This window comes from Condylura cristata, unplaced genomic scaffold (genome assembly GCF_000260355.1).
Source record: "Condylura cristata isolate star-nosed mole 26May11 unplaced genomic scaffold, ConCri1.0 scaffold00003, whole genome shotgun sequence".
In the NCBI taxonomy this organism is placed as follows: domain Eukaryota; kingdom Metazoa; phylum Chordata; class Mammalia; order Eulipotyphla; family Talpidae; genus Condylura; species Condylura cristata.
The window spans coordinates 34,558,902-34,580,039 of NW_004567104.1; the positions used below are offsets into that span (position 1 = coordinate 34,558,902).

At 33.0% G+C, this 21,138-nt stretch overlaps 1 protein-coding gene across 2 annotated transcripts in view; it reads left to right on the forward strand.

The window, feature by feature from the left end:
* Positions 1 to 21,138, forward strand: part of GSK3B (glycogen synthase kinase 3 beta) — a 158,642-nt gene that overhangs the window by 126,468 nt on the left and 11,036 nt on the right. The window contains exons 9-11 of one of the 2 annotated variants that reach the window (XM_004675185.2): positions 1,650 to 1,688; positions 4,170 to 4,356; positions 14,222 to 14,320. In XM_004675185.2, the coding sequence (XP_004675242.1) occupies positions 1,650 to 1,688; positions 4,170 to 4,356; positions 14,222 to 14,320 (325 nt within the window). The remainder of the gene's footprint in view (positions 1 to 1,649; positions 1,689 to 4,169; positions 4,357 to 14,221; positions 14,321 to 21,138) is intronic. The other variant, XM_004675186.2, reaches the window with a different exon arrangement.

The window sequence follows — 21,138 nt, forward strand, 5'->3', positions numbered from 1 at the left end:
CTATTAATTTCTTGTATGGATTAGTATTTGTGATGAGAATTTGTTTCAATTTAAGAATTGAGTTGCTGCACAGGTGAGGTAGTATTTGAATACTTACAAGTTCATGTCAGTGTTTTGGTTCTTTACAATTTTTCCTTTCTCTTTGCTTTTTTTTTTCTTTTGTTTATTTTATTTTTTATTATTATTATTTTTGCTTTATTCTGTTGCTTTATTTATTTACTTTTGTTTAAAGTTTTTACAAGGGGTGTTTTGGGCTCTTCATGGCCTTGCTGCATACTTGGCTGGCCATATTTAGTCTGCGCACTAATTGTTAGTTGGCCCGGTTGACTCTGTGCTCTCAGTTCTTTCAGTCTGTTTTTTCTATTTTTTGTCCACATGGTTGTGTTTTAGTTCATGAGAGATTTTTATCCTGATGGGCCGGATTTTAATCCGTGTACTAAATTTTAGTCTGCAGACTAAAAGTAATCCGCGGATTATTTATTTTTATAAATTATTTAATTCTCCCACTGGAAACTATCCTAAAAGAATGTTAAATTCTCTTAGAATAGCCAAGGGAATTCACAGCTACTGGTGAGTTCTGCCAATTTTTGTCCTCAATACCTAGACATAATAGACCCTACAACCTCTCAGGCATATTTTGGCTCCTTTGTGCCTAGGTGTTGGTGTACATTACTATGCATGTCACCTATAACTGTGACTGTCCCTTAGTTGTATTGCTTATTGTATATATTTTTGTTTAGCTTTTGGTGGGTGAATTGGGCATATTTTCAGATGGAATTGTGTTGAATTTGTAGTGGTCAAAGACAGGATATTTTTTTTCAGTGAGTTTTTCCAAAAAGAACGTTCTATATTTATTTTTCCTAAGTAATGGGTGCAAGGGTATATGAGGGGGCAAAGCCCACAATAGAAAAAGTAAGTTTATACCCTCACTCCTGAGGTGATATGTCAATTTCCTGAAGAATCCTAAGATAATGAGAATGTCAGCTAATATCTTTTAGCAGGGAAAGTCAATCCAAAATGGAGAATAATCCGCGGTGGCCTGATCCTTTTTAGCTCACATAAATTGAAAATACTTGGCTTGAAATCTATAGTAATACAAGTTAAATTTATTACATTCCTCTCATTGCTAATAATTTAGCAAAAAAAAATGTTTATACTGTGTAACTGGAATATATTAATAGAGAAAAATTAGCATATTGGGAACTCCTATCTTTAAAAACAGGCAAATACCTCCCCTCCAAGCCATGTCACTGGACTATGATTCCAGGTCGTAGAAGACCAAACACTTTACTTTGGGAATTTTACTTATAGATTTCATTTTGATTTTAACTTTTTTTGGTTTTGTATTTTTTTAATAAACGCACTGGCATTGGAACATAATAAACTAAAATTAAAATGTTTCTTTACTGTGCCTCACCATTGCGCAATCAAACAATTTTTTGCATACACTGTGGTGAAATAATTTTTAAAACTTGGACTTGCTACTGTGGAGACTGATGTTTAAAGTTTATAACTGTATAAACATTTTCTATGTCCCCCCCCCACACCATGGATTTCTTATAACATTGGATATATTTTTCCTTGCTGGACTATTCTCTTTTGGATTGACTTCCCCTGTTTGGATTATTTCACTGCATTATCATCTTTAGGATTCGTCAGGAACAGGACATTTCACCTCAGGAGTGCGGGTATGTACTTAATTTTTTTTTCTCCCGAAAGTTTCAGGGCTGATCTGTCGAATGAAGGGAAAAACTTCCTTGAAATGCTAAGCAGTTATTCTTAGAATTAATAGTAAAGACAGTGTAGGTAGCTTGATTCTGTTTTCATACACTGTATGGCATAGGCTTTGTTTATGGTATATTTAGATTGTTAGTTTCCTGAGTGATTTACCGATATCTAGATTAGAGCTTAAGAATTGTGGAGTTTTTAACTTATTGTTTTTGCAAAAAATGAATATTAATGAAGATCCACAGAATCAAAGATTCTAAGTGCTAATTAAATGAGTAAGGAATGAAATCGTAGCAGAAAATCCTTTCTTAAAAGCTAAATTTCAGTTACTGGTTTCCTTTTCTTTAACATAAAGATAATCTAGGGAGTTGTTTTCTAGTTTGGGCTGTAATTTTTTTAATTTGCCTGCAAGCACACCCTGTATTATGGTCAGAAATCTGAATTTTGGGAGATGATGGGTTTTGACTCCATGTGATTTTTATGTAATCTTTATAGACTACTAAACCCCAAGACTTTTCTTATTAGAATCTCTCAAAGGTTTGAGAATAATAACAGATAATTTCTTGAACTGCAGATTGTCTTTAACACAGGTTTTTGAAAATCTTTATTGTTTTTAACTCTTTGATTATATGGATTAGGGTCTCCTGGCAACATAGGTTAATATGTGCCTTAGTACCTTAGTACCAACCTATAGGCAGTAAGATACCAAAAAGATGTGAATGCTGTTTTTTAAATAATCAAATATAAACTTACAATACTGGTTTACTAATAGCTATAATACGAAGTCTTCATTAATATGAACATTTTCAATTTTAAATATATACCCACTATGCAGCTACCCTACACTTGAATGTTGTCAGGAGATATTTATTTCTACTTTTGTTGGTATTTTCTTTTCTACTGAATGTGTTCCCATATTGGTGCATGTTGATCACACTAACAAAATAAAACCATGTGTTGTTATATAAATGAACTTTCCCTACAAGATAGAATGTCACTAATGCTTAAACTTTAAAAAACTTTTGTTCTTTCATTTTTCCACCTTTTTTTTTTTTTAAACATTTTGAGTTTGATTATGGACCTTACTGGGGAACAATAGAGAAGAAAGTGTCCTGTCAAATAACATAATACCTTAAAAGTTTCTTTGACTTGAGGAAAGTCAGGTTATTCAAAAGCAGTGTTGTTGTTTTTTTCCTTACAGATGATTTTAAGATCCTACTTAACTAATATCTCAATTACCTAATAATACCTAATAATAAACTTTACATAAATATAAAAGCAAAAAAGTATAGAAAGTACTTACTGTAGAAAATACTCTTACAGTCTCTTAAAATGTAGTAAGTTCTATAATGGTAACTAGTTTTCCTAAATTTGGCCAAAATGAATAACCAGATGTTACATGAACCACTCCTATTAGGAAACCTTAGCCTCTTAGGCTCTCTTCCATGCTTTGTCACAATCTGTGTGTCCTTTCTTCACTTAAGGGTCTATTTTCCTGTCCATTTGTGCATGTGTGCTTTTCTTTATGTGTATGTATTACACTTCTGTACCTTCTATTTGAATCTGAGTTATTCCTGTCAAAGAATATGTTTCATTTTAAATTGTCACAGACTTTCTATCCATCTACTAACATAATTTCTATTCCCCCCTTCTGCTCTAATTTTGTAACTGTTCATAACTTAGGACAAAATAATATTTTCATAAGTCTGTGTATTGACTAGGAGTTTTAAGATGTAGATGTGTATCAAAATTTCTATCACTTTAAATAAATTAGTGTTTTACTTAAATATAACCTTCAGTTGAGTTTTTCTCTGAGCTAATGGCTCCTAATGAAAATACAATTCTTTCTCCTGATTAAAAGTCTAGAATGTCCATTCAGATAAAGGTAATTTGCCAAGTTCAAGATAACAGCTACTTGAGAAAAGCAGTTTTGGACATCTTGTCAAATTATGGGTATTATAGAATTTCTAAATCACTAACAGTTATAGACCTAGATGAAATAGCTTTCTTTCTTTTTAAAAAGATATTGGTGGTAATTTGAACAGTGCCATTATTAGCAATTGTTCTGTACAAATCACAAAAAAAGAGGCAACATTTGATTGCCACAGCAGTCAAACCTTAATTTTTTTGAAATTTTAATTGTGACCTTCAGAATCCAGCCTTTTCATGTAATCATACTGCTTTATGATTAGTATATGTGGATTCTCCCCACAATCCCAGCTCCCCTATTTTTTCTTTGTGTTTTTTCCTTGTAGTCTTTAATTAGTAGTTCTCCCCAGTGTAGTGAATCATGTGCAGTTAACGTTTTTCATTTTAGAAGGCTCCTTTCCCATATGCAACCATGTTTTTGTACATGGTGGGAATTAACTGAGTACTCAAGATACTTCACTAAGAGTCTTACAATAAGACATTGATTATTCTTTTCCTTTTTTATACTGCAGGTCTTCAGACCCCGAACTCCACCAGAAGCAATTGCACTGTGTAGCCGTCTCCTGGAATATACACCAACTGCCCGATTGACACCACTGGAAGCTTGTGCACATTCATTTTTTGATGAATTACGGGACCCAAACGTCAAACTACCTAATGGGCGAGACACACCTGCACTCTTCAATTTCACCACTCAAGGTAATTCCAAATTCAGCTCTCTTACTTTCTGGAAAAACTACATACAGGCGTAAAGTGACATTCAATATTAACTAAAATCTGTGGAGGCAAATGTGGGCTTACATATCTATGCAGTAGGAAGCATCCTTTCTGACTAATTATATGATTTTAACAAAACAGGAGCAAATAAAATAGTTCTATTAGGCATAGTGTCTATAATTTTAATAAATATTGGCACATTAGACATTAAAGACATTTATTGAGTATGGCTTATTACTAATGAAACTGATTGTAATTTAGCTTTGAGTTTTATATCTGAAACTTAGAATAAGCATTCCTTGCTTTCCAAGGATTTATATCAAGTTTCTAAAACTTGGAAATAAATTGTGTAAATTCAGATAATTTTGCAAATGGGGAGAACAGGAGTCCATCCCATAAACCATATAAAACTACTTCTGAGACTATCTTATAAAGAAAGGGATAGACATAGAATCCTTTTCCAGTCTAGAATGTTTAAGATAGTAGGAGAAAGTTAGGTAACAGGACACATTTAAGGTTACTATGAAGACATGAAGCCTCTGGCACGCATAGAGATGAATCAATAAAGAATTTTTGCTTTTTTAACAGTGTAACAGGTTGTTTTCAACATACTGATGTTTGTACCTGGAAATGTTCAGGAAATATCTGGATGATGTCTCGTTGTAGATAAAATTACTCTCATTTGTTGGAAGGTCTTTGCCTCTTCTGCAGTAGTCTATGATTTCATGTCATACAAGTTTTAGGCCTTTTGAGAAAACATAATTTTTAATGCTTACTGCTTTACTTTTAAAGGAGGATACATAGAGGTTGAAGTAAATGTTGAAAATACAGAGAAAATTAAAATCACTATACCAATTCAATCACTTCTCAAAATATCAAAATACCACTCTAGCATTTTATGGTGTAGCTGTTTTCAGTCTTTTTCTAACATCTTTATTAATGATCCTTGAAATACAACTTGATCCTGTGATTTTCCATGAAGGGATTTTGATTAACTCAAATGTAGTTAAAATTACTTTATAACTTTAATTTAGAAGTTTTACTTTTCTTACATCTCACATAAAGCAACAATTTAAACTGCTTATACACATATTTTACGTGTATACCTTTGTAAATCACTAAAGCTATTTTGGGACTATCATGATTTTGTAGGTTGCAGCAACTAAAATTTGGATTCAAAACACTATTGGGCCACTATTGGGAACAGCGTATCTCTTTACATGTGTGTTTTACTGTTATACATAGGTATATGTTTATTATCTGTCTGATATAATTATTTATTAGATTGCTTTTTAAAATTAGTGATCTCTAAAAGGCTTTTGTATACAGTGATGCCTGGCTTACTGCTGTGAAAACTAGGCAGTAAGACTAACTTAATATTAAGTACTTTGACCATTTTTTTTTTTTAAATCTCTTCTGTCAGGTGATCTGATCTTAAAGTTTCCCAGACTAGTATTGATTAGAGTTAATTTGACAGTATCTTCTTTGAGGACTTAGTGTCACAAAAATATATAAATCAAGAAAGTCCCTTGTCAAGTCAACAGCTTGGTAGAAATCCAGAAAGGATATGGTATTTACAGTGTATACATTTTAGAAAGTATTTGTGTGTTCAGATATACTTGTGCATATTCAATAGTGAATATGTATTTGAGTGTACACTGAAGGTGTCAGTTTCATGGTTCACATGAACCATTTTTGAAGTAATTTTATTTTTTAGTGATTGGATAATTTTTATTATTACCAGAGAAAATGAAATTCAAAAACTGTTGTCTGTTGTTATGAATTTCTAAATAATAAAACAAAATTCACATAAGATGAACCATTTTTAAGTAATAATGATTTTATTGAAATAGCAATGGTTTGCAACATTGTATGAAATTTAGGATGTATAGGTTTAACTCTTTAGGGCCCATAATCTTCCACCAGATTCCATGTGGCCCTCCCCCTTTACTTCCCTTTCCTCACTCTTCCCATCTAGTAGCTTCAGTTCTACAGTCATATTTCAAGGGTTTAATTTGACTTAGTTTTTCTCTTTGTTTTGTTAAGATGAACCATTTTGAAGTGAACAATTCAGTATATTAAGTGTACAACTACTAGCACTATCAGGTTCCAAAATCTTTTTATTGATCCTAAAGGAAACTTACACTTTCAGCTGTCAGTCCCCACTACCTCCTTCTCTGGCCCCTGGCAACCACTATTTTGCTTTCTGTCTTTATGGATTATTACCTATTTTGAATGTTTCATATGAATGGAATCTTATAGTATGGCCTTTTGTAGTTGTCCTCTTTCACTTAGCATCATGTTTTCAAAGTCATTCAGGTTATCTCATGGATCAGTACTTTCTTTCTATGACTGAATAATAATCTATATTATGTGTTTTAATCAGACTGGGCTGCTGTTAAAAAATACTGTAGAATGAATGGCTTAAATAGCAAGTGTTTGTTTTTTCATAGATCTAGAGGCTGGGAATTTCAAGGAACACATTTCAGTGTATCCAGTGATACACTGGTTTGCAGATCACTCCCTTCTTACTGTAGCCTCACATAGTGAAGAGAAGAGAGATGGCATCTTGTGTACCCTCATGACTTAATTACCTTCCAAAGGCCCCACTTCAGATACAGCTTCATTGAAGTGAAAGCTTCATCATACAGATTTTAGAGGGGGGCAACACGAGCGTTCATTCTATAATAATGGGTATATTGCTTTTTTAAAATCCATTTTTGGCTATTGTAAATAGTGCTTTTATGACCTGTGGTGACACGTATTGGTGCTTGATTTTTTTTCTACTCTTTTGGGTATTAATATTTTCTGTTATTTCAAGTGTTGAGTCATAATTCTATACTTAACTGCCTAGTATTTTCCACAATGACATGCACATTATACATTGCTGTCAGCAGTGTACAGGGGTTTCAGTTTGTCCATAGCTTCACCAATACTTACTGTCTTTTTTTCTCTAATCAACAATCAGTAGGCATGAAATGATAAATAACATAAGGTAATATATCAGAAACTTATAAATGCTGTCTATTCGCTAGTAAATTATATTCATAAGGTGTATAAAAATGAAAATGTTTTAAATTCTTGAAAATACAGTAAGGATTTTTGGTTTATGTGTAGTTTTCATACCTTAAATAGAACCAACTAATGGAACTCCTGAAGTTGTTAGGATAAAACTAAGTATTAAATTCAAAATGCCATTATTTTAAGATAAAGCCTTTTTCAAGTGTTAAAATGCACTGTTAACAGCTATCTAGATCACTGTTATACTTGAACAGTATTTTTTATTTTGTTGTTAATTTTATTGAGCCAATGTTGGTTTACAGCACAAGTTTCAGAACTGTAAGTTCACATCCTGTCAGATGTATGTTACCACAGTACATTTAAGTTTTACTTTTTACTCTTTGAACAATATTTCTAAATAGGGACATGGTATTTATTAATTCATACAACCAGCATTTGTTTGACATTCCAAAATTTTTTGGCATTTTTGATGTTCCCTGTAGTTGTTTTAATTATTAAGATAAACCCACCATAAGAAAAAACTATGAAGATTAAGTAATTCTGTCATGTTACAGTGTTACATAAAAGTAAAGCTTAAAACAGGACAAACTACAATCTGTTGTTTATTACTATGAATAATTAATCATAAATGATAATTAGTATTACTTTTATATAATTAAAACAAATATTTCTTTCATCAGCTAGAGGGAGAAGAGAGATGCACAGATATAGGACAGAAACATTGAGATACCTTCTGAGCGCCTGCTTCTGTAACTCAGGAGAATATCAAACCTCCTATTTTTCTGGCATTGGAGCTTCAGTATTCGAACACCCCCCTGACTGGCATTGTTGTCTATATCCAGGCATTGGTAACCAGAACAGACCTTTGATATAGCCCCTTCTCTCTCTTTCCTTCAGTCATTGACTCTCAAGAGTTAGGACATAACTGAATCACATCCTAGGCAACACGTGGAATCAGAAAATCCCAACAAGGATTGATTTTTTTAATTCACTAATTTTTTTTTTGTCTATTTTAAGTCTGGAAAGATTTGGTAAACAAGTTACTTTGTATCTTTAAAGGTAAATTTCCAAATAATCCCATCATGTACATCTCTGGTCCCAACTTTCTACTCAAATTTATATGGAATTTTACCAGGTAAAATTATTTTGCCAAACCTTATTTCCTGGAGGGCATAAGGCAGAATGGGGATTGGACAGGAATGACTAAAGGTTATCAGTCTTTTTGCATTAGTGTGATTTAGTTTGCAGAGTCTACTGCTTAGCTGGGTTAACTGAAAGAATGGTAGCTATGTGGAGAGATGAGGAATGGTGGCCTACTGGGTAGATCAGGATGGTAAATTGATGAGATGGAAGTTAAAATAGCCAATAATACATGCAGGAGTACTTGGATATGAGGAAACACATAATGGATTAAAAAAATCCTATAAAATGGCTGTGTAAGACAGTGGACTTGAGGAGTCCATTTTATTAGGCATGAGAGGTAAAACTGTTTACATTTATCAAAGGATCAGGTAGTATAGTTTATTTACTTTAAAAGCTCAAATACAAAATACATCTTTATTTGTAGTATCCATCAGACTCTTTAAGAGACTTAAGGGTATTGTTTGTTTAATATTATTGTTTCTTGCCAGCATATCAGACACTGGGACACCTCAATCCTGAATAGTTTAGTAATAATATCTCTAATAAATAAAGATCATTTTCTACATAACTATTTAATAAGATGAATGGTGAGGCCCTTATATTATTTAATACACAGTTCATACTCAAACTTGGCCAGATAAAGCAGATAAAGTTGTTTTTTTTTTGGTCTCCCAAACTACCTGTACCTATACCACACCTGCCTTTCTCCAAAATTTTAGTTGCAATAACTAGAGTATTAGTGGCAGTACTATTTTAACTTTCATTTCATCATTTTAGGACCTGAGTTATCAATTATTTGTGAGATTAGTATTTTCACTGAAGTTCTTTGGTTCACTCTGCTGCTTTGGTGATACTGCTACAAAGGATGTATATAGAAACAGCCAAAAACTAATAGTTTGATTTAAAATTCTGTGTGTAATTGGCACAGGTACACTTCCAAGACCAGATACATAACTAGGACAATAAAGATTTGTAATAATTGTCTATGAAAGGAATTAAGTGTACTAGCTATAAACTTTAACCAAGACACTATCACTCCATTTTTATATATAAAAATATGAAGTGGTTATACTATATTCAAGGACACTTCCAGTATCAAAATTTTTCTGATTATAAAAAAATGAATAGACTCTAGAAAGACAGAAAGCAGTGAATAGAGCTAAAACCAGAACACAGTAGAGTGGTATTCAGAAAATCATGGTATAAGTGGATGAAGAAAGAAAAAAAAAACAGACCATGTCTGATTTTCCCAGAATGCAAACTATTAGCATTATTTTAAAAAGCCCCCAAGGGCTGTTTTCAGGTGGACAAAAGAACTCATAGTAATGCCACATTTATTACACTTCATCAAGAATGAAGTTCTGATGCTAAGAATTTCAGGCTACTAAAACATATTCTTTTTAATCACTAGAACTTTTAAATACTCACATTTTGGCTAGATAACTCCTAAAATATATCCCTGCTATAGACTTCTCCCTGGTGGCATATGGTTTAAATCTCAGCACTGTCACTGCTGGTTGCAAGCAAAATTTGACCTAGGCCAGGCCACTAACCCACATATGGCACAGCAGACTGTGCTCCTGTCCAAACCCTATTACTATAGTGGTGTATTTCAGTACACCTGCCTGCTCTGCTCCCGTCTCTGTCTTTGGTGAATCCTCTCACTCCCTGCACCTCTTTCCTACACACAAGTTCTTCTATGCGTGCATGCAAGAATGAATAAATAAATATAAAAAAAATAAAATATTGAGATGCTCCCTCCTTCCAGGCAAAGTAGTTATAGATTTGTGCAGATGTCAGATTGTCCTCACATATAAGTAATTTCACCAATATTGTGAAGTATAAAAGACAGCCTTGTAATTTGTTTAATGTTTAATCTTCTAATTAGCATTTGTTTAATTTTCTAAAAGAGTATTGAACATGTAGTCAGTATTTGGAACTTGGTCAGGGATTGTTATGAGAGGAGAAAAACAGTTATGATGGCATTTACTTGTTACCTGAAACAATACATCCAAAATTCGAATTAGAATTCAGTAATGTGTGAGATTGACGTGCACCACAATGTTATATATGGAAGAATAGAAAATTTAGGTTAAATGAAACTTAAAGTTTTGCCAACTAGATGTCAGGTTTATTTTGTTTTAATATTTTAAAAGGTTGTTTTATTAGTCATTTGGTATGACTGAGTTTATTAAGTGTGTCTTTTTGGGGAAATTTTGTATTGGTAGTACCTAGTATAAATAATGCAGCAAGATTTTATTAAATGAATTTCATCAACCTTTTTGTTGATTGAGATCTATCATGGTTTATTGATATCTAAATTGTACATTAAAATGTTTGGTTATAGAACACATAGTGATTCATGTACCATCAAAACATTTTTAATGTTTTCTGATTAAATTACTATTTCATGTTTTGATGTGTTGCTTTATAGTATCTGCAATTGTTTTATCATGCATTTACTTTTCTGAAATCTTCTAGAATGCCTTGCCATGTTTTTTGAACCACATCTATGTATTATCTGCCAATTCTCAAGTCTAACACATATATTGAATAAATATTAGCTTACTTGTCTTTTTTTTTCTACATTTTAAAATGACAGGCGTATTAGGAAAAGGAGGGGGGGAAAGGGTACATGGATAGTCACAGGTGGGCAGGCGAGCTGTTAGCCTACTTTTCATTTTCAGTCTCTAAGTGCATACATACACTTCCTGATCCTGAAATTTATTTATCACCTTGCTGTTAACTGTCCTCCAATCTGCCATCCTTTTATGCATTCTTTCACCTTGGTTTGTGTCCACACATTTTGCTTCAATTTCCTTACTACACATTAACATGGATAGACAGGAAGATTGGGAGTGATTTGTGATTGTTGTGAGCAAAAATCAGTCACAGCCAGTTTTGACTAGTTATGAGAGCTCTGAAGAAGTAGTCATAATCTGTCCCCACAAAAAGGGCAGACTTGTGTAGAGAATGGGATTATACAAGAGTACAGGAAACATCCTCATTCACAGAGGCAAAAGCCGTGACAGTTAACAAGCCTTCTGAAATAGAGAAAACCAATCAGTAGAAAACAAGGGACTTAAGGAGTGCCTTCAATTAAGGAAGAAAAAGGAGGATAATGGGGTGTCATATGGTTAAAGGGATATGTAGAACCTATAAGTGGCTGCCTAGCTTTAGGATGTTTAATTCAAAAACCCATCTCCCCCATCCAAGGCCTCTCGTTAGCAACCTTGTCTTTTTAACTTGTTTTGTAGACTTTTCTTACTCATCTTTGTCTTTGGATATTGTAAAGCCTCCAAGAACCCCCTCATTTGTCCTATATTTACTTATTTCCTTGATTTCCTCCCTACTTTCCTTTAATTAATACCCTCTTCCTACTCAATGGTAAAATGACTGACTGTAATACCTACAGGGAAAAGAGGATTGCTTTCTTGAAGTCCAAGTCCTGCATCTGTGTGTGGAGCCTCTCCCCTTCTTCTCCCTAATCCCCCTCACACACAGACACTTAGAATAAGGCACAGAAACACCATGGTTCTCCAACCAAGTGTGCAGTTACATAGAGAGAAAGAAACTAAATGAATGGGAGGAAAAGAATAGAATAAATTGTAAGTGACCACAGATACTCAGTTTATTCTAAAGATTGTCTTAAAGTAGCTTTGTTAACATGTCTTATTAAAATAGCTGGTTATCTTTTTCCTTTCTTTTAATTTAAAAGTTCCCCACTCCTGAATAGATTGAATACCTTTCTTGCCAGTTTGTCCTATTTTCTATTTCTGGTGATCAACAGTTACCTTTTTTCCTCTCAATCCTAAGATTTAAAATTCTGTTTCATTCTCAGTATTATTAGGTGGATAGGTGTATGTGTAAGTAGGTAGATGGATTTTTAAAAAGCCTTTTGATTTAAGTAGGTTTTTTAATCTAAACTGAGATGTTATCTACTTGATATTTATGTTAATGAGGTAATTACTACTGTATCCTACGTGCATTTTTATTCCCAGAACCAGAAAAGACATGGCAATTACTTGGACTTCTCTTGGCTTTTCCTTGTTTTAAGATTGTGAATTAAAGTTGATCTAACTTAAAAAACAGCATAGGATTTTTCTGTTGATCACTGGGAACCAAAACAGCCACTACAGCTGATTATGAGAAAAAACATCTTTTCTTACCTGATCATTAAGCCAGTGGTTTTCCAACTAAGACTATTATTTGATGAGTTTCCCTATAAATCTCATTTAAGGGGAATAGGTAATAAAGAACATTGCCTTTCTTTTAAGCTTTTCCTTTCATTCTTTTTTTTTTTCATAAATCTCTTATCAACTTGTTTCTTTTTGCCAGAATGTGATGTCATTTAGTATTTAATTTAGTGCAAAATTTAGGTATTTAGGTACCAACTTCAATAAATCAATATTGTCAAGAACTTTGTATCAAAAAATACTTTGTAAGCTACAGCAGTAAAAACATGTTTCACTTAACCTAGGAGCTGGAAGGACAAATGAGGAGTGACTGCTTAAATTAGATTTCCTTTAGAGGTGATGAAAATGTTTTGTAATTAGATACTTGTACAACATTGTGAATGTACATTACTCACTTTAAAATGGCTAATGTCATGTTACATGAATTCTGTTTAATTTATAAAACTATATCCTAACTAGTTTATTCTAAACTTTTAAACATATGCTATAACTCAGAGGATTGTATCTTCCTGTAGCTAATAGTGACATACAATTATTCTTTCAAATTGTGATACTTAGAGGGTGAAAATAAACACTCATTGGTTAAATGCCGGAATATCAAGAATAAACTAGGTTTATCCCAGGCAAAGGAGGAAACATTTCATATTACCTAAAGCTAACACCAGGTTAGCTTTACAACCTCACTACCTCTCCTGCAGTCCGACTACATGTCAGCCATTGACTCAAACATTTGGGTAGGTTGGTCTGTGCGTGCAGTTTGTATATGCATATACACACCGACTACAATATTTTTTTTCTATGATACCTTCATCCTCAATTTCTGTATTCTATAATACTGTCAGAATAGTATGGGGAAACCTAATGTTTAAGTTAACAAAATGTAGAAATTTACTACTACACTTACTTTCAAACTTCTGGCCAGTAGTTTTCTCCAAGATGTCTTCTATTCTCAAACATACCCTAATTTTAATTTTTTTAATATTATTTTTTAAAGATTTATATATTGATGCATACGGAACTGGGGTACAGGCCAGCAGTGCAGGGGCTGTGAGAGGATTTACCAGAGACAGAGTAGGGGACAGACAGGTAGACTGACGAAGCACACTACCGAAGGGAGCAGCGGGTGTGTCAGGAGAGGTCTGCCATGCCATGTGGATTACCTCCAGGGCTGGGATAGAACTCACGCTGAAGTGGCTTTAGCTTCCTAGTGTGGTGCATTAACCCTCTGTGCCACCAGGGAGGGTCAAACATACCTTCATTTTACCAGATAGTAGTTTTGTTATGTATCAGAATGTTTCTGTGGGCTTTCTCTGTAAATTGGTTACTACACTCTTTGATTTTCTAATGTGTATTAATGTTTTTTTTTTCCTATTAAGCCAGTGTCTTTAAGCACTGTCTTCTATTTATTGTTAACATAAAATAATGTTACATATACTCCTGCCCAAAAAAGAGGTAAACTCTAACATATGTCTTAACTGTTTCTCTAGAACTGTCAAGTAATCCACCTCTAGCTACCGCCCTTATTCCTCCGCATGCGAGGATTCCAATAGCTGCTTCAACCCCTACAAATGCCACAGCAGCCTCAGGTAAGAACACAAAACTCTTCTAGAAAAACACATTGTCTTTTTTTAAGTCATGATTTTCCTTCATCTTATTTCATCTGATGAATGTAAATATTGTATACTTTTCAAGTATCAAAAACAATACAACCAAATAAATAAATGTGAATAAAATGTTGCTTTACTTCCAAAAAGCACAAAAGACTTCATAGTTTTAATTTAAGGTGTAAATATCTTATTCTAATTGCACTGTGTTACCTTAGTTATTTTATGTCATACTTTCCATATAATTTCTTGATCAATTATTTATCAAATGAAGTAGCAGAAAGTAGTGTGCACAAATGTAATGTTATTGAAGATACCTCACTTTAGTTCCACTACCTTGAATATAAAGTATATTAGTATACTGGAGAGGCAAATTTTTGAGAAACATAAAATACAGATTGGTATAATTTAATCACTTGAAAGTCTGAAACTGGGAAGCACATATATTGAAAATTTGGAACTGAATGTGACTTAAAACTTCCTTATCTATAAAAAACTTCAAAAGCTGTATGATCTCCCAGATTAATGCTCAGGTATACTGCTGACTCCATAGCCAGCTAACAGTGGGGTTTGAGTCAGTGAGTATCACTGTTATTACCAGTGTTCTGAAAATAATCAACCTTTGTGTGAATTGAAGGTCTTCCAAAGACTGGATGCTGTATACAATGAATTTATGAATATAGTAGTAGCACAGTCAGGCTCCAAATTTATACCCTTTTATTCTCCCTTCAAAAAACAGATGGATAAAGCTGACTTCATTTTCATTAAATCATCTATTAAACTCATTGAACTGAATTAAATCAGACATATTTTTGCTTTTGGATATTTATGATCCAGGAGATAAAAGCTTTCATTACTAGTTCCTATCATTCACCAGTAAGGTCAGAATCTATTTTGTCTGACAGAGTTCTTTGTTCTTGTCTAGTCATTAGTTTTTAGAAAACTGCTAATAAAGGTTGAAAACATATCATAATAGTTCATGTTCTGCCTTTGTTCCAATAAGTCTGGAAAGAAAGATGAATCTTAAAGTTCTGGTTCCATCAGCACATGTTGTCTTGAGAAATTTGAACTTTGTTAGGGACTTACTAAGGTTCTCATTCTGTAAAATGAGCAGCATTGCTCCCCTAGAGTAATATAAAAATAAAGTATGTGCTGAAATGTGTTTTAAAACTTTTAATGTAATAATTTCTTTTAAAACTATGATTTTATTAGAACAAAGAATTATTGAGATGAGCTATTGAGAAAGGAAATAAATAACTGAGGCTTGATTACAGTGGTTATTTAAAACATGAAATAGGTCTAAACCCTGAACAAGTGCATTTATTTGTTAAGCCAATTTCTGTAAGTATTATTAGAATTGCTTGAGACTAAATAAAAATGTGAATTATTGATGGATAAATTTTGGGTAAATTTAAATGATTTTCTTAATCTGAAATACTGTACTAAATAATAGTTGCAGCTAGTTTTTGGGCAAATTTCCTAGTAGTAGTCCACTGTAACCTGGTTTTTATGTTGCATTTGCATATCAGTTGCCAAAAAATATTTCATTGCGCGCTCTCTCTCTCTGTGTCACTCTATATAGTATATATATACAAATACACACACAATCACATACATACGTATGCTTATAGCTATTGAAGTCAGATTTCAACACAGATATGGAAACTGATGTTGTACTTTGATCCTGATAGTTCACTTCAGTGTTGAATAATAGCTCTAGTATAAGGAAGTTAATAGAAGAATAATAGGCTGATATTGACTCAGAGCTTCTTATAGAAAATAAGTGTTACAGTTTCAAATTTCCCATTGATATGGATAAAAAGCAAAACGTTTCTGGCCTTGCTGTTTGAGACGCACTTCTTCTTTAGGATCTCAAATTTTGTACTCTAAAGAGATACAATATATGAAGTTCATTTCACTATTCCAATAATAAAAGTAATAGTGTTAATATAGATTAAAATTGCCCCTTAGTATGAGCCAGAGGTATAATACCACAGTATAGATGAAGGAAAAACAATAGTGAGAGCCAAGTGTGTTAACCAAACTTACCTTAGGGAACATTGATATAAAGAAAGAAATTAACTATATACAGCTATATACAGTTGTATATACTTAAATAAGTACATATGGATGTGTTTATATATTTTAAATAAGAATTTGGCAGTTTGTGTTATAATCTTAGTAAGACATTAGAATACATATGTTGTTATCTCTCTTAGCTTAAAGTTTCCTTATCCACAAACAGGAAGAATAAACGCCACCAGCATAAACTTGTCAGAAGTAAGCTATAAAGTGTAGGAAGTGCTTAACATTTTGCTTAGTTGCCTAGTAGGCCTTCAGTAAAAGGAAACTGCTGTAATATTTTTACTATTTTTATTGTCAAGTAAGGATAGATCCAAACATACTAAAAATCAGTCATGTGGAAGGCAGGGTTGACATTCATCTTATGAAAAAATAATCTATGACTTCCCTCACCTGGATAAATGGGCACCAGTCTTCCCAGTGAGAGAATGTCTCACAGCTTGAGCTTTTTTCACAAACATTTCTAGGTTTGCATCAGGAAACAAAGAATAAACTATTAATCTACAGAGCTCAAGATCCTAAAGATCTGATCCTGAAAATTTTCATATTTAAAATTTTTGAAATCAGAATTTCTAATCCATCACAATATAATACTCCAGCATGGTCTTGAGTGAATTGATTGTAATATGTACTCTAAGTTACTAAACAATTAACTTAATATAAGTTAAATCAGTGGAGACTATATATCAAAACAGTTTAGAATTGGGACCATGTTTGGGTCTCCAGTGACTGCCTTATTTTAAATCTTAGTGCTGTCACCACTGCAGCCTGAGTTCAGTCAGGGAGTTAACACCACGTAAGGCGCAGCTGACCTCTCCCATATTGCCTGTTGTTCCCCTTAGCAGTGTATTTCAGTAAACCCTAAATCTGCCTGCTCTGTTCTCCCACTCTGAATCTGATGAATCCTCCTACCCCCTACATTTCTGGCCTATACCCCAGTTCTTGTACACACACAAAAAACAAAATTCAGACCACTTTTAGTTAGAACAAAACCATAGTAATGTGAAACAGAATGCATATTTTCACTAGTCTGAGAATGTGTGTCTCTGATCATCTAAAAATGATTTAGATCACTCAAGTACCAATTCAAAAGAGAAGCAAAACCCTGAAATTGTACATCTGACCGGTTAAATACCATTTCTACTTATGCTCAGCACTATTAAAGTTGAGGTTCTTTCAAACAGCTTTGTGTTATAAATAAGATTATCAAACTCAGAGGCACCTAGATGACTTTGAAGTTTTTTATGTTGTTTATAGCTGGCTTAAAGAAGAATGGAGTTTTCCAACATCTGTGTTACTCTAGAAGCAAAGTTAAATCTAACTGAAGTAGATGGGATAAAAGCAGAATAATGAGGCTGATTAACGAATATGTCATCAACCATTATCAGAGTCTTGTACCTTTGGATTTTAGTCAGTTTGTCATGGCTAAACTTTAAATGCATTGTGAACAGTCATCTTTATTATTATCCTTATAATAATATGGATAGCTCAGTCAGTAAAGCATGAGACTGTTATTTTCCATATTGTTGCTACTGGAAACGCAAAGAAAATAGGTCTTTTCTTACCCAAACTATCAGGTTTGAGGGAATTAATACCAAGGACTAATAATTTTGTAAGTGTTTCAACTGCTCTTTCCTTATGTTATTTTCTTGGAGGTTAAAATAGTGACTGCAAATGACTATTAATAAAGACTTGTTAAAAAGTATTAGGATGTCTAATGAGAGCTTTTTCCCTCAAAAGCTTTTGCTTTTTTTAAGGAAAAAAAAAACAAACACCCTCCACCATCCATTATATCCCCTTAACCTTTACTCCCATTAACAGCCCCCATCCTCATATTCAGTAATTTGTTTTCTCCATTCATTCACATTGTTTTCTTATATTTTACATATAAGTGAAATCATTCAATATTTATCTTTCTCACTAGTTCATCATTGCTGACTAATGTAATAAACTTTTGAATATTACATGTATTACTCTCAAGCCATAAGATGTAATTATGTGTGTGTGTGTGTCTATACTCTGATCTTTCTCTACAGCCACCATTCCATTTGGGAGATCATTCACCTAGGCAGTCTAAAATAAAAAATGAACCACTTTACATATCATTTGGTCTAATATCAGATGATCTCAGTATGATATGGTAGAGAATTTAAACTAGGGAAGTTTTTTTCTCTCTCTCTCTCTTTTTTTTTTTTTTTTTTTTTTTGTGTGTGTATGTGTATCAATCTTCTGGGTAAGGTTTTTCCACCAGTGCATTAAATAGTTCTGATAAAATAAAGTTTTAAATTACCAATTTCAGTTCACCTCTCATTATCTACTAAGAACTGGTCATCTCGTGTTTAAGTATATTAGGTAACTAGAAGCTCATCACTGCTTCTAGTTTTCTCCCCTTTCACCCTAAAATTTATCCCCTATATTCCTTCTACTCAAGGATGCTACTCTAGGGTTATACAGACCCAACCCAGTCCTTATACACCCAGTCTTTCACATTTTAATGGTGACTAACATGCCCTCCATATTCAAAGGATTTTTAATTATTTGTTTGTTTGTTTATATTTTGCATCATTGTTCATTGTTGTACAGTGTTTGCTTTCTTTTCTCAGGTGTGGCCTCCAGAGAATTCCCACCACCAGTTCACCCGTGCACCCTCTCCATAGTCTCTTGTGTTCTTTCTGCCTTCCCTTTGATCCCTTTCCCATTCCTGCTCCTGCAGAATATCACTAATTTATAGTTATCTGTTTATTTTTGTTTTTTTTTCTTAGATCATAAAGAGGATTTTTAAATTCTAATCCAAGATACATCAAAAGTTTTAGGTGTTAGATTTTTCTATCTAGACATCTATCTATGAGAGAGATAGATAGATAGCATATTTCATAAACACAGATTTTTCCCCTGACATAGAAACTAAAGTATGTCATATTGGACACACAGACCTAGAGAGTTTTGCCGGTACTGAAATTACTGATACAAAGTAAATTAAGTGGGATTAGGCGAGGTTTACTTTAGCTATTATTCTGGTCATTTCTAAGTGATTGGTTATTCCTTTTGTTTGCTTGGCTACAAACCAGCCTTAAATGCTCAATTATATAATCTTAATGCCATTTAAAAAAAAAAAAAAACTCTTGTTAGATGCTTTGGTGTGGTCAAGAAAATTTATGGGTATTTTTTTCATCAGAAAAGTAATCAAAAATGGAAATTAAACTTTAAGACAGGGAAATACATGGTGCTACATATTTGTGAACTGAATTTCTGTAATCCAATATAGAATTTGTTTATTGAACTATATAGATTATGGGTTTTAAAACATTTTAAAATGTGTAGCTTGCCCTCACCTTCCTTGGGCTGCATTTTGTTTATTAGGATTTTTGTTATATCCTTTCCAGGTTGAAAACCCTTCTAACAGAAAAGGGAATCATGATAGGAGTTGGACAAGGTCTGTCTTCTCTGTCTTTTTACCTGATCAGGGGGCTTAACTGTTTTTTTTGATCTTGCTTTGAAAGTCTTTTGCTGTTACCATATTTAAGCCAAACCTGGCCCATTAACAGGTTTACATTGTTATTTTCTATTCGTCCACAGATGTGTGCCCTTAAAGTTATGTAATTTTTAAATAATGAGCTTGTCAGAGCTTTTAATTGGTTTGCTATGATTCTTTTCCATTTACTTTGAATTTATTTGCATTTGCTTGTTCAGAATTTTTAAAATAATTTCCTACTTCTTGTCAGTACCCCCCTTTGAAGGCTAGCCACAAAATTACTCTTGTTTCGTCTCCAACTTTTTGAAATGCATTTTACTAAAGTCATAGTTCAGATTTAGCCAGTGATTCCTTTTCCTTAACACTAAACTTTTTACCTCAGAAATTCTGTCATCTTCTATATCACCGGCCAGTCTTTCTAGTTGGACAGAATTAAACCTAGAATAATTTCTATCCTTTTTCACTAGTTTCCATTAATTTTGATAGATGAAGTGTTAAATCAGCAGATCTAATTCTTTGTAAAATGAGAGTTAGCCTCTCTTCATCCCTCCTCGAGTACTATTATCCCATGTTCTTATGTCAGTTTTATAGTGTGCATTGAGATAGCTGTTATCAATCTCTTGTCTCTAGTAGAATCTGCAGTGTATGAAGATTTTGTCTTTTTGGTTTTTTTCTTAATCCAGATGTGTGTAGAATTCCACAAAAGTATAAAACTTTTACTTTTTATAAAGCTTTTTAAAATGTTTTTCTTTATTGAAAGCACAATATTTATTCTAAAAAGTAAAAATTTCTCATTACCACATTCAAAGATAATCAAATGTAACATTGTATTTTAGACTATATGTGAATAAATGGGAAGCATGCTTTTTAAATAAACAGCATTGTATTATTTGGGGAATAGGAGTTTGTGACTATAGTTACTATTCATACTATTCGCATAGTACTAGTATACTCTAAATACCATAATTTATTTAATTAATTCCTCATTCTTGGGCAATTGGGTTGTATCCCAGTTTTTAAAAGTCTAATTGCCAAATTCAAAGATATGGATACTTTTCAGTTTTTTGATGGATGTTTTCAGAATGCCTTCTAGAAAGCTTGTCCCAATTTGATTTGCCCACTCATAGGGCACATATTTTTCTCTTTCTCCACTACTTTAACTCTAGTCATTGGGCAGATTCATAGATGGCATTTTTATGCATTACCAAAGAATGTGGGTATTTTATTTGGGTAAAGTGATATACCC